The sequence below is a fragment of the Podarcis gaigeae genome, assembly GCF_964106915.1.
Source record: "Podarcis gaigeae genome assembly, chromosome: 3".
NCBI lineage: Eukaryota > Metazoa > Chordata > Lepidosauria > Squamata > Lacertidae > Podarcis > Podarcis gaigeae.
In genome coordinates this window covers 18173399-18185464 of record NC_139680.1, presented here as the reverse complement: position 1 = coordinate 18185464, position 12066 = coordinate 18173399, and the positions used below count along the sequence as shown (strand labels likewise).

At 45.6% G+C, this 12066-nt stretch overlaps 1 protein-coding gene across 1 annotated transcript; it reads left to right on the top strand.

Annotated features, from left to right (window-relative positions):
- The first annotated feature begins 4111 nt into the window (after positions 1-4111).
- LOC310840540 (cytosolic 5'-nucleotidase 1B-like) lies at positions 4112-11807 on the top strand. Its single transcript, XM_083730724.1, has 6 exons — positions 4112-4677; positions 5248-5415; positions 7130-7259; positions 8531-8653; positions 9324-9508; positions 10658-11807. The coding sequence occupies exons 1-6, from the start codon at positions 4528-4530 to the stop codon at positions 11018-11020; spliced, it is 1119 nt and encodes a 372-aa protein (XP_083586850.1). The 5' UTR covers positions 4112-4527; the 3' UTR covers positions 11021-11807.
- The last annotated feature ends 259 nt before the right edge of the window (positions 11808-12066 follow it).

Here is a 12066-nt window from a genome sequence, read left to right as displayed (position 1 = left end):
AACTCCACACTTGGAAGGAATTGTGTATTCCCAAAGAGAGTCAGCAAATGGTTATCTAAAAGAATTGTTCAAAGTGTGACATGAGGAAACTAATCTATATTAAGTGGTCTGTGAGTTGTAACTGACCTTCAGAATATTAATGTCCCACACATTAGGAAAGAATTTCAGCATGGATTAAATGCATTTAGAACTGCAATAAATTCACATTTTTTGTACTGAGCAAAAAGTGTCCCCTGGTTTTATACACTGTGTAAAGCACTGAAATATTCACACATGTTTTTATATTTATTAACATAACTTCCTCCCCCTCTATTTTATAAAGTGCAGATATAATCCTGGCCTCCCCCAGTAATGGTTTTATTCTGTCATCTATTTACTCTTCAAAACAAATAATCACCCGCACTCAATCATAACCATTTTATTTGGCTGATGTCACTTACTTAAAATTATATATGTTTATGTTGGATAGTGAATGTCACATCTGTGTGTGCTAATTTCTTAAAGGATGTTTAGGTATGCGGATAATTCAGCGTCAATGAAAAGTAAGACCATGCAGTTCACACTGTAAGTGCTTGAAATCACTGAAGTGAGAATTATTAAATGTTGAGAGGATATACTAGGAATAAAAACAGTAATGGTTAAACTAAAATGACAACTATCTATTTCTTGCTTCCTCATCTCATCTGGCAGGAACAAAACTAGAAGCCTATATATATATAGAATCTACCATGGAGTCATCATGGCAGCTACAGGCAAATGTGATAACAGAGGAATTGAGCTACCTGGCCACACCTCAGACTCAGCCATATTGCTCAAATAGGAGAAAGGGTGACATAGCAGTAGTGAAGTTCAAGTTTCAAACCCCTGGGTAAAGATAATTTGCACACACTCCTTCCCTGATCAGATGCTAAGTAGGGTTGTTACAGGACACGGGTGGCATTGTGGTCTAAACCACTGAGCCTCTTGGGCTTGCCAATCGAATGCCCATGACGGAGTCAGCTTTCATTGCTCTGTCCCAGCTTCTGCCAATCTAACAGTTTGAAAGCATGCCAGTGCAAGTAGATATAGAGGCGGGAAGGTAAACGGTGTTTCCATGTGCTCTCATTTCCATCATTGTTTACTCATGCTTGCCACAGGACCCAGAAAGCTGTCTGTTGGCAAACGCCAGCTCTCTCAGTCTGAAGCGAGATGAGGCCGCAATCCCATAGTCAGCTTTGACTGGACTTAACCATCCAGGGGTCTTTACAGGGCAAAAGGGATAGTCAAATTCCTTCTTTCCCTCCTTCCTTCCAATAGGATAATGTTGGCATCCAGCTCCACTCCCCACTGTTCTCCCAGAACCAGAAGAGGTATGAAGAGGGAGGAACCAGACAGACGCTTTGCCAAAGTCTCAGATTGCTTGGGATGGACCCAGGGTAAGAGGCGGCTGAGGGAGCTGCAAGAAGGTGGGGACCTTCAGTTCTCACAGATGCCTCATTGGGGCAAGATCTAGGAGGATGAGTTATTGTGCTCACTAGCCCTAAGCTGTTTTGTTTCTTTGAATCATAGGCTCCAGTGTGGGAATGTTCAGGGATGCAGGAGAGGATACATTGTTTGATTATATCCTTTCCAACTTGTGTTAACAAGTTCTACAATTTAGCAGAGTAACATTCCCCTTTTTAAACTTGCACAGCGGATGTGTTTGTTCAGGCTTGCTAAAGCCTCTATATGTTTCACTGATAATTTGCCCTTTAGTCCCTCATAAAAAGATAGACATGACACAGTCTTCTATAAAAGTATCAAATGAGTTTACTCACTAACATTCTGTTCACAAATGGATCCCAGAAGGCAGACTTAAGTTATAAAAGTAATATACCTGGAAACTATTCCATAAGGAGATAGTCCCTTTGTCCTCTCTTGGCTGGAAGCATCTTAGGCTAAGCAGATGTTGCTTCTTCGACAAATGTGGTCAGAGAGAGAGAGAGAGAGAGAGAGAGAGAGAGAGAGAGAGAGAGATGGCTGACCAGTCCTGCTCTTTCATTACCTGGGCAGGTGAGGTCATGCCCACCTCTAGTCACATGCAGAGGAAGTCTGTCCCAGCCTATGAGAAACAGGAAGTTCCGACTATCTGATCCAGACATCCCCCCTTATATCCACTCTAGGGATGTTGTACTTGACTGCTCTTGTGTTTCACATCCCACATCCGGCTTCCGCCCAACTTTGGGGGGACCCATTGCACATGTGACAACACGCACACAGCACACATGTGTGATGTCACATGCTGGGAGGAGGCCGTGAGGCCCATCACAGCCACAGGGATGCCCGATACGGCCCACTGCAGCCATGGGGGTGCCACATCACACCTACATGGAAACTAAAGTTTGCTAGTGACCAAACACCATGGTTCAAATGTTCAGGAACATTATATCCCTGCATCAAATATGTAAGGAGGGCGTGTAGACTGTCTGCAATAAATCAACAACAACTGTGGCCTCATTGCACTAATTATCTGGAAAGGCCTGTGCAGTGAATAAAAGGCTGCATACAACTAAAACGGTGGATTGATTTATCAAATCAGTTATTGTGGCCAGCCTGAAATCACTAACTGCATTAAGACTGAGAATAATGAGGGGAAATGAACCACTCTTGTAATCAGAGAAGGTAGCTGGATTGGAGAGAATACATCACATTAAAAACACTCAGGAAATGCCCCTCTCCTGCTCATGAATTAGTCTGAAAAGGTTTGAAAGGCCAACATAAAAAATAAATCTTAATTTTCCACCACAGATGGTGGTACTAATCTTGCAGAAATCCTGCCCCAGTTTGAAAAAGACGATGTGCTAAGACTATCAACAGAGAATAAAATGAATAGAAAGTATTAAAGCCAATCCTGAGTGCAACACACTTTTCAAAAACCTACAGTGCAATCCCTAAGCACATTTGCTTGGAAGTAAGTCCCACTGAAAAGGGACACGGGTGGTGCTGTGGGTTAAACCACAGAGCCTAGGGCTTGCCGATCAGAAGGTCAGCAGTTTGAATCCCCACCACGGGGTGAGCTCCCGTTGCTCGGTCCTTGCTCCTGCCAACCTAGCAGTTCGAAAGCACACCAGTGCAAGTAGATAAATAGGTACCACTCCGGCAGGAAGGTAAACGGCGTTTAAATATGGAGGCAGCCCTGTTCAGGAAAGTTTTTAATGGAAGCATATAAATAACAAAATGATGATGACATACCGTTGTAAACATACTGTAGGCTTGTGCAAAGGAGCTACTACCATTCAGAGCTTACTGACAAATGCAGTTTCTACAAAGATTTGTCACGACTTCACATTTCATGACGTGTACACAGCATACATGTAAAAGTATGGATCAATTCTTAGGTCCAGTCAAAGGTTTCTTCTGTGAGTACTAACAGTCAAATTCACGAATCAGATAACAGTATTTATTGATCATTAGCAAAAATCCCATAAATATGACAGATGATTATGTGCATGGCAGGAGGACTTGAATTCTGCAAGGTTTTGCTGTGGGGACGCTTAGTATGGAATGTGGATGAGTGTAGTGAACCCTGGCCAGGCCAAAAGGCAGGGGATGAATGAATAAATGAATGAATGACTGTGAGTGACAAGAAAGGAGATTCCAACAAAAAGTCAGAAAAAACTTTCTGACAGTAAGAGCTGTTCGGCAGTGGAACGGTCTGCCTCGGGAAGTGGTGGGCTCTCCTTCCTTGGAGATTTTAAATCAGAGGTTGGACGGTCATCTGTCATGGATGCTTTAGCTGAGTTTTTTGCACTTCATAGGGTTGGACTAGATGGCCCCTGGGGACCCCTTCCAACCCAACAATTCTACAATTCTAATATTGTCCCGCCCTCCCAGCAGATGTCATTTTGTGATTTTTAAAAGGCATCCAAAGGCAGCCCTGTGTACAGGGAAGTTTTTAGTAGTGTGATGTTGCATTGTGTTTTTACTATTTATTTATTTTTTTTGGTTGGGAGAAGCCCAGAGTGGCTGGGGCAAGCCGGTCAGATGGGTGGCATATAAGCAATAAATTATTATTATTATATCATTAATGGTACTGTGCGTGTGCGTGATCTCCAGCCGGATCCTAGTCGTGGGATGCGAGTCCCCCTGAACACAACCCTGAGGAGTTAAGCGCGCCTAAACGTCCACTGCAACCCAGGAAAGGCGCGCCTCTTTGCGCGCCCGATCGCCGCCCGACCGGTTCGACGGCGCTTCCTCCTCTCGCCTGAGCGAAAAGGCACCGGCGCTCCGAGGCGCAGCCCGGCTTCCTCCTCCCGGCTTCCCCGCCCTGTGCCTGGGGGCAAAGGGTGTGGCGGAGAGAGGCGCGGACGGGCGTGCCGAGAAGACGGGAAACGACGGGGCCCGAGGCAGGGCTGGGCATGCCCTTTCTTTTCCCCTCTAGCCGGAGCAGTTGCCGGGGCGTCATCCGAGGGGTGCCTGCCGCTCTGCGAAGCTTCCCTCCCTTTGCGGGTGCCCTTTCGCGGCCGGCTGCGCGCCGTCGAGCCCCAGCCAGCGACTCCAGGCCGGAGGATGAGCGGCTGCAACCCGGACAAAGAGGAAGAGCAGCGCGGCTGCAAAATGGAGCTTCTCTCCGAGGAGGAAGTGGCCGTCGCCGAGCAAGACTGGGAAGCGGCCAAGGCTGCCTACGAAAGCCTCGCCTCCACTAAGAGACCTCGGCCCGTGAGTTGGAAAAAAAAAGTGCAGTGCAAGGCCACGGGGTTTGTTGTTGGCTGTTTTACTCGGGAGTAAGAGATCCCGCCCTCTGGGGTCCAAGGAAGCGTGCAAAGGGTAACAGCAGCATCAACTTGCTTCCTAGGAGAGGCTGCGAAATGGCGCAAGCGGGTCCTTCCTTCCCCTAAGCCCTGAATGGCTGTCCCTTTCTTCCTTGTACCGCTGCTCCTCGCCCCAAGTGGTTACACGCCCCTCGCTGGTTTTCTCTGTAAAACAATTCAGACTGGCCTCCATCTCTCTTTCTCATGCGCCCCCCCCTCCCGGCGCATTCGTACCCTTCCTGATCTCCCCATCTCTCTCACAGAGAGCCGGGGGGTGGGCAGGGAACAGCTGCCCCCCTAAATCAAGTAAATACATAAAAATAACTAACGGAGGTTCTGCCTCCCCACTTAAAGCCTGCCCCCCTCCTTGCATAAATCCTAGCTGCATCCATGGCACACACACTCTCTCCCCCCATAAGGCTGTCTCCTCAATAACGTTACCATCATCATTATTATTTTCCCTCCCACACCCCTGCAGCCGAAACCCCAAAACGCCATCACCATCGCTGTTTCCTCCCGGGCTCTCTTTGATATGGTGGAAGAGAGGAAAATCTACGAAGAGCAAGGTGTGGAAAAGTATGTGGAGTATCAACAGGCGAACGAGAACGTCACCCTGAAGCCTGGCCCAGCTTTTGCCTTGGTGAAGGTAAACCAGCTTCCTCTCAAGTAGTCCGCTTCCGTAGGGGCTATATATATATATTATATATATATAATCATTCTCTGCATCCCAGAGCTGCAATTCTCCCTCCCTGCCACCCGATTTTCCTCTCCTTTCCCTTCCTCTGCCCAAAAGCAGTAATCCGGCTGCATGTTACATAATCCTGCTGCCAGATAAACACAGAGACTTTCAGAGTTAGAGCAAATAGAAAAGATGGCCTCCTGCTTTCTCTGGTGGTGGTTCCTTGAAAACACACACACAAAAATGATGTTTGGGGGTTCCAGGCCACTTTTTACTGAGGGGCTGGGAGTGCTAAATGAGCGCACCAAAAACCAAGAGTGAAACTCGAGGGAGACCATTGATTCCCATTGTGCCTCGTAATCCTAAGCGAGACCAAGTGAAAAGTAGAGGTGATCCAGTTCACAATAGTTCATTCTGTTGAGACTAGGATAAAGATCTGTGTTTTTAAAGTAGCTTAGCGCACAATGGGCAAAAGCAACATGGAAGATTTTGAGCTCTGCTAGAGCATCGGCTCTGTATGTAGCCAACGTCTGTCTCCAGCCTCTCTCAGCAGAACTGGAAATGTCTCCCATCTGAAACACCTAAGAGCTGCTGCGTGGCCCGTGTAGACACTATGCAGCTAGAGGGACAGATGGTGTCACACCATTATCAGGCAACTTCCTATATTCTGAGACCCTACCTGCCCTCAGAATGTCTTGCCAGAGTGGTGCATGCTCTCATTATCTCCCATTTGGACTACTGCAATGTGCTCTACATGGGGCTACCTTTGAAGGTGACTTGGAAACTGCAACTAATCCAGAATGCGGCACTGGTCCTGAAAGACCTACATTGACTCCCAGTACATTTCCAAGCACAATTCAAAGTGTTGGTACTGACCTTTAAAGCCCTAAATGACCTCTGCCCAGTATATATGAAGGTCCAACTCTGAGGGCCTTCTGGTGGTTCCGTCACTGCAAGGCGTGAGGTTACAAGGAATCTTCTCGGAAGTGGTGCCCACCCTGTGGAACACCCTCCCATCAGATGTCAAGGAGATGGGTAACTATGTAACCTTTAGAAGACATCTGAAGGCAGCCCTGTATAGGGAAGCTTTTTAAGATTTAATGTTTTATCGCTTTATTATTATTATTATTCTATTGGAAGCCACGCAGAATGGCTGGAAAAACCCAGCCAGATACATGGGGGTATAAGTAATAAATTATCATCATCATCATTCCTAACTCTTTTGAAAGCAAGACTGGCAGCATTTTCTGCAGTGTGTAAACACTTCCGTTTTCTTCATTGCTTTCATTTTTGTATGCAGTGGTGTCTACTACATTCTGCTCAGTAATTGGAAAGGATTTCCTTTCTCTTCTCCCCACCCACCCTGACAAAAAATGGATGCCAAGCTGAACAGCCTTGGGTATATACAGCTAACCTAACAATCAATCCATAATCGTAGGTGCCCAAATTGAAAACTGTAAAGCACACTTCCTTCCATAACTGTTAGAAGGTGGGGTTTGGGTTTGTTCCTTTTGCACCAAAATTTAGCAGGCCCACTTATTAACAGAGCACATTATGGAAGTCCAGCTGGCAAGTGCATTCCTTTTCTAGACGGCTTCCCACATGTCCCGGTCAGAAGATCTGATGAAAACAGCTAAAATTGAGCCAACGCATGAACTCCTCTATGTTTGCCCATCCACAGGCAGTTGAGCTGGTGAACGCCCGACTCCGTGAGCTGTATCCAGACGATGAAGAACTGTTTGATATTGTGCTTATGACTAATAACCACGCTCAAGTCGGGGTGAGACTTATCAACAGCATTAACCATTATGGTGAGTCTGGAGGTCTGAGTTCCTGCCCATCTGACTGGGCTGCTGCTACTTCCCCATCACTCTGTCATGTGTCTCACTGTTGCGCCTCCTCAGCACAACTCAAGAGAAGGCTGGCTTTCCTCCTGCACCTCTGTGCAGAATCCTGTGGGATTTCTGGAACCCAACAGAGGCTAGGGTAGCCCTAGATTAAAGATATATCTGAAAGAATTACTTGAGTTATGCCTGTCAAGATTTACTTCCCAGATATAAGAAGCTGTCATAACTGGCTCCAAATGTCCCACAGATTAATGTTGTTGGACATCTGGCAACCTGGCTAAAAAGCAACATGGTTTCACCCTTGCTCCACATCTCCTCCTCTCCAAGATGATTTGGTGCTTTCCCATTTTGTCGCATCTGCTGTGTCCCCACCCTTGGCCTTGAAAAATGGGCTGGATTTGGGGAGCGATGCAGCCGAAAGCTGCGAAGGAAGGACTGCAAAGTCAGGGGAGGAGCACAGAGGACATGGATGGAATTGAAAATGGCAAGGAGGAATTGAGCGACATAAAAATCACAATGGGGGGGGGGGCTGTAGAGTTGTGACGAACTAGCTAGGGCTGGGTTGGGGACCTGTGGCCCTTCCAGATGTTGGTGGAATACAAGTCCCAACAACCCTGTCTATTGGCTATGATTCCTGGGGCCAGTCCCTGCACTGGGGTGACCAGGTAATTGGATTTTGACTGGCCTTTCTGAGGATTTTGTTTGCAGCATCTGATTTTCACTTACGTGTGACTTTCACTAATCCAAAGTTTAGGGGATGGTGGAATAGATCAGGCTAAGGAACATGGTGGTAGGAGTTGTTGCCAGGTAGGGTACCACAATCCCTGCCTGACCATGATGTAGCCGTCTGTTCCCAAATTTATTGTTTGGGGAGAAGCCAAATGTATTCAAATGTCCTCTGTGGCTGAGACCAAATCAACTACTTGTCCTGTGTAATTATTAAATTGTAAGTAACTGTATGCAGCAGGTTGCAACCAAATTCCAGGAGGCCAAGTCCATAACTGTGATGCTGCTCTCCTGTATGATGGTGTGGCAGATCTCTTTCAGATTCTCATGCAGAGACCAGAGAAATTAACATCGGATTGGAAGCATCTCTCACCTCTCCCATTTAAACCAACTCCCTACATGCCTCCCAAAGGAGAACACAGCTGCCCACGTGATCGCATTGCAAGAAAACCTGTGTGTCTTGTGCATCAAATGATTCCTTAAAAAATAAAAATTCTTATCCATTCCAGGCCTGCTAATTGAAAGGTTCTGCATGACTGGAGGGAAGTCTCCCATCGGGTACCTAAAAGCATACCTTACGAATCTGTACCTTTCTGCTGACTCTGAAAAAGTTCAAGAAGCCATAGAAGAAGGTGTGGACAAGTTCTTTCCTTGCTTCAATCATACACTAGCCCAAGGGTCACCAGCCTTTTTGGACCAGCGGGAACATCCTGAATTTTGAGCCCAAGGATATGCAGCATGGTAGAATGCAGTTGCCTTACACTTAGTACAGATTTCAAGTATATCAGTACAAAAATGTGCTTCTGGGCTGTCATCCAAAGTATCCTACAGACGTCTGTAGAAATGAAGAAACACAATAGTAAGATGGTCCATTTCATCGGGCCAATGCCATTGGGTTTAAAAAAATGGAAGTTTTTCAGTTACATATGAGTCCTAATTATAAATGATGAAAGTATGGCCTCGTAGTGAGCAAACTCAGTTGACATAAAAATGAATGCAGTCTGAATTTGTGTCCAGCCTGGGACTTCTCCTAAGCAATTGTGCAAACGGTGATTGCAGCCTTGCAGCATAATCGGATGCATTTTTGCATTCAGTAGGGGTTGTTTCCTAGTGTGTTTAGGACTGCAGCCTTAGTTACTCTAGAAAGGCAGTGGTTTAGCCAGAAAATGTTTACTACAAGAAGCACATGAGCCTCTATGTTTACCACCAAGGTGTGATCCTTTATAATGCTCTTATAACAATGGCCTTTAACTTACACGAGATACAGATACAGACCTAACGACTTCTGAAATATTTCCGCAGGAATTGCTGCAGCCACATTGTTCACTGGGAATAAAAACGTCCCTTACGATGACAAGCAACTCCGAGTAGCCTTTGATGGAGACGCCGTTCTGTTTTCTGACGAGTCTGAAATAATTGTAAAAGAACATGGCCTGGATAGGTTTTTTGAGCATGAGCAACTAAATGAGAACAAGCCTCTGGCACAGGTATGGTGGTCAACGTTTGCTATAATTTTACCCCCTAAGTTATTGGAAGCCTTAACAAGCGTTGGAAAGGTCTGTGGAAGAATCTTAGATCGGAAACAGATTCTGTTTTAAAAGAATAACAATAAATCTTTAACGTCCTGTCCTGATAAGGTTGGGTACCCTGGTAAGGTAAAGGTAAAGGGACCCCTGACTATTAGGTCCAGTCGTGACCGACTCTGGGGTTGCAGCGCTCATCTCGCTTTATTGGCCGAGGGAGCCAGCGTACAGCTTCCGGGTCATGTGGCCAGCATGACTAAGCCGCTTCTGGCAAACCAGAGCAGCACACGGAAACGCTGTTTACCTTCCTGCTGGAGTGGTACCTATTTATCTACTTGCACTTTGACGTGCTTTCGAACTTCTAAGTTGGCAGGAGCAGGGACCGAGCAACGGGAGCTCACCCCGTTGCAGGGATCCGAACCGCCGACCTTCTGCTCGGCAAGTCCTAGGCTCCGTGGTTTAACCCACAGCGCCACCTGCATCCTGGGTACCCTGGTAGAACCATCCAAATGTTTAGTCTCCAAAAGAAAGACAAGGATGGAAGCCAACATTCTCTTACGTTTAATGGAAACTGCAGCTGGTAGTTTAAACCTACTGCTTCTTGACCCCAGGTCCAGGGTTTCCCAAACTTCAGTCTCCAGCTGTTTTTGGACTACAGTTTCCATCATCCCTGACCAGTGGTCCTGCTAGCTAGGGATGATGCGAGTTTTAGTCCACAAACAGCTGGAGACCCAAGTTTGGGGAACCTTGGTTTGGTCAATGCTGCATTAGATGATTGACATCCAGTGCCCTTTTAAAAAGTTGGGGAGGGGTTATTGGGTTGTTTTTGTTTTCATTTTCATTATATATTTTGTGTTTTTATATTGCGATTTTACCTTGTACGCCCGGAGACCTGCGGGTATAGGGCGGTATAATAATAATAATAATAATAATAATAATAATAATAATAATATATGGTACAGTGATCAAACTCAGCCTAAAGCAATGTCCTGTGCACCTTTTCTCTAGCTAAAACTTTTTTTCGTCCTTTACGCTTTTTATAACCCTCATAGTTCTCTTCTGAATCACCAGTCTCCATATGGTAAATGTGTTTCTGATATTTTGTGCCTTTAGGGTCCTTTGAAAGGTTTCCTGGAAGACCTTGGACGACTCCAGAAGAAGTTCTACGCGAAGAACGAACGGCTAGATTCGCCAATCAGAACGTATCTGGTGACTGCCAGAAGTGCCGCCAGTTCTGGGGCCCGAGTGCTGAAGACTCTCCGCAGCTGGGGCGTGCAGATTGATGAAGCCCTCTTCCTCGCAGGGGCACCTAAGGGACCAGTCCTGGCAAAAATCAGACCTCATATTTTCTTTGATGATCAGATGTTTCACATAGAAGGAGCGCGGCAGCTGGGTACGATTGCTGCGCACGTGCCATATGGCATTGGGCAGAAGTACCACAAGTCCAAGCTGAAAGACAGCCCTGCCAAAAATTAAGTTGCTTTTTCAGCCTAGCCTTGAATGTGCTGTTGAGTCTGAAATTTCCATTCTTGGACTTTTATCAAGGTTTATATTTAAGTGTGACCTCCAGTTTCCTGATCTATTTTTAGAGGAGATATATATTTTTACTATAAATATATATTTTGGGGAAAGTTGAAATACTTGCATATACACTCCTAAACAGATTGGGTTTTAGTCGACCTTTCTAACTTGGGCTCTTTGGCTGTTGGGAAATATTAGCACTATAATACTTAAATCATTCCCTCTGCTCTACAGAACCGTGAACGTAGCAGAAGACCATGCATTCGTTGCTGTGTCTTGACGAATAACCAGTGCCTAGTGCACACTTTGCACACAACCTATGGAAATATGGGATTTTGTATGTATTACTGCTTTATTAGACAGTCTGTGGCCCTGTGTGCACACCAGCTAGACTGCAGGATCCAAGTCAGTAGAATGCAATCAAAATGCAATCAATAGTTTCCATTGATTGGAATGGGATGAAATAGCACTCCTTTCATTTAGTAATTCTGAATATAGACCCAGTGCATTGTCTAGAACTTGAGCTGTGCTGCATTATCATGCACACAGACACCTGCTACCACAAACACCAAAGTGACAGTATATATAACTGCCTTCTACCTCGTGCTTCACATGGTTTGTGCTGTGTGAAAGTGGTATAAACCTATTAGTAAATGTCTTGTGATTTATAGGGATACACACGTACCCTTTTCTTTTTTAAACTACTTGTCTGGTTTAATAAAAGCGGCTTTTAGAGACTTAATCAGCATTTTTCTATTTATTCAAGCATCTTTTAAAGGCGTATTCATGAATGGTTGTCCTGTAGAAGTAAACAATATATTGTTTTAAGTTGCAATGTTGAAAGAATGCAGGAATCGTTACATGCCTGCATAGATACGGTATTTTTAGGCTAATATTTCTAAACACTTTTAAATGTATCTTGCATAACCACAGTGGCGTAGGGTGGGGGGCGCAGGGGGGGCCGGCCGCACCGGGTGTAACATCTGGGGGGTAGGGTTAGG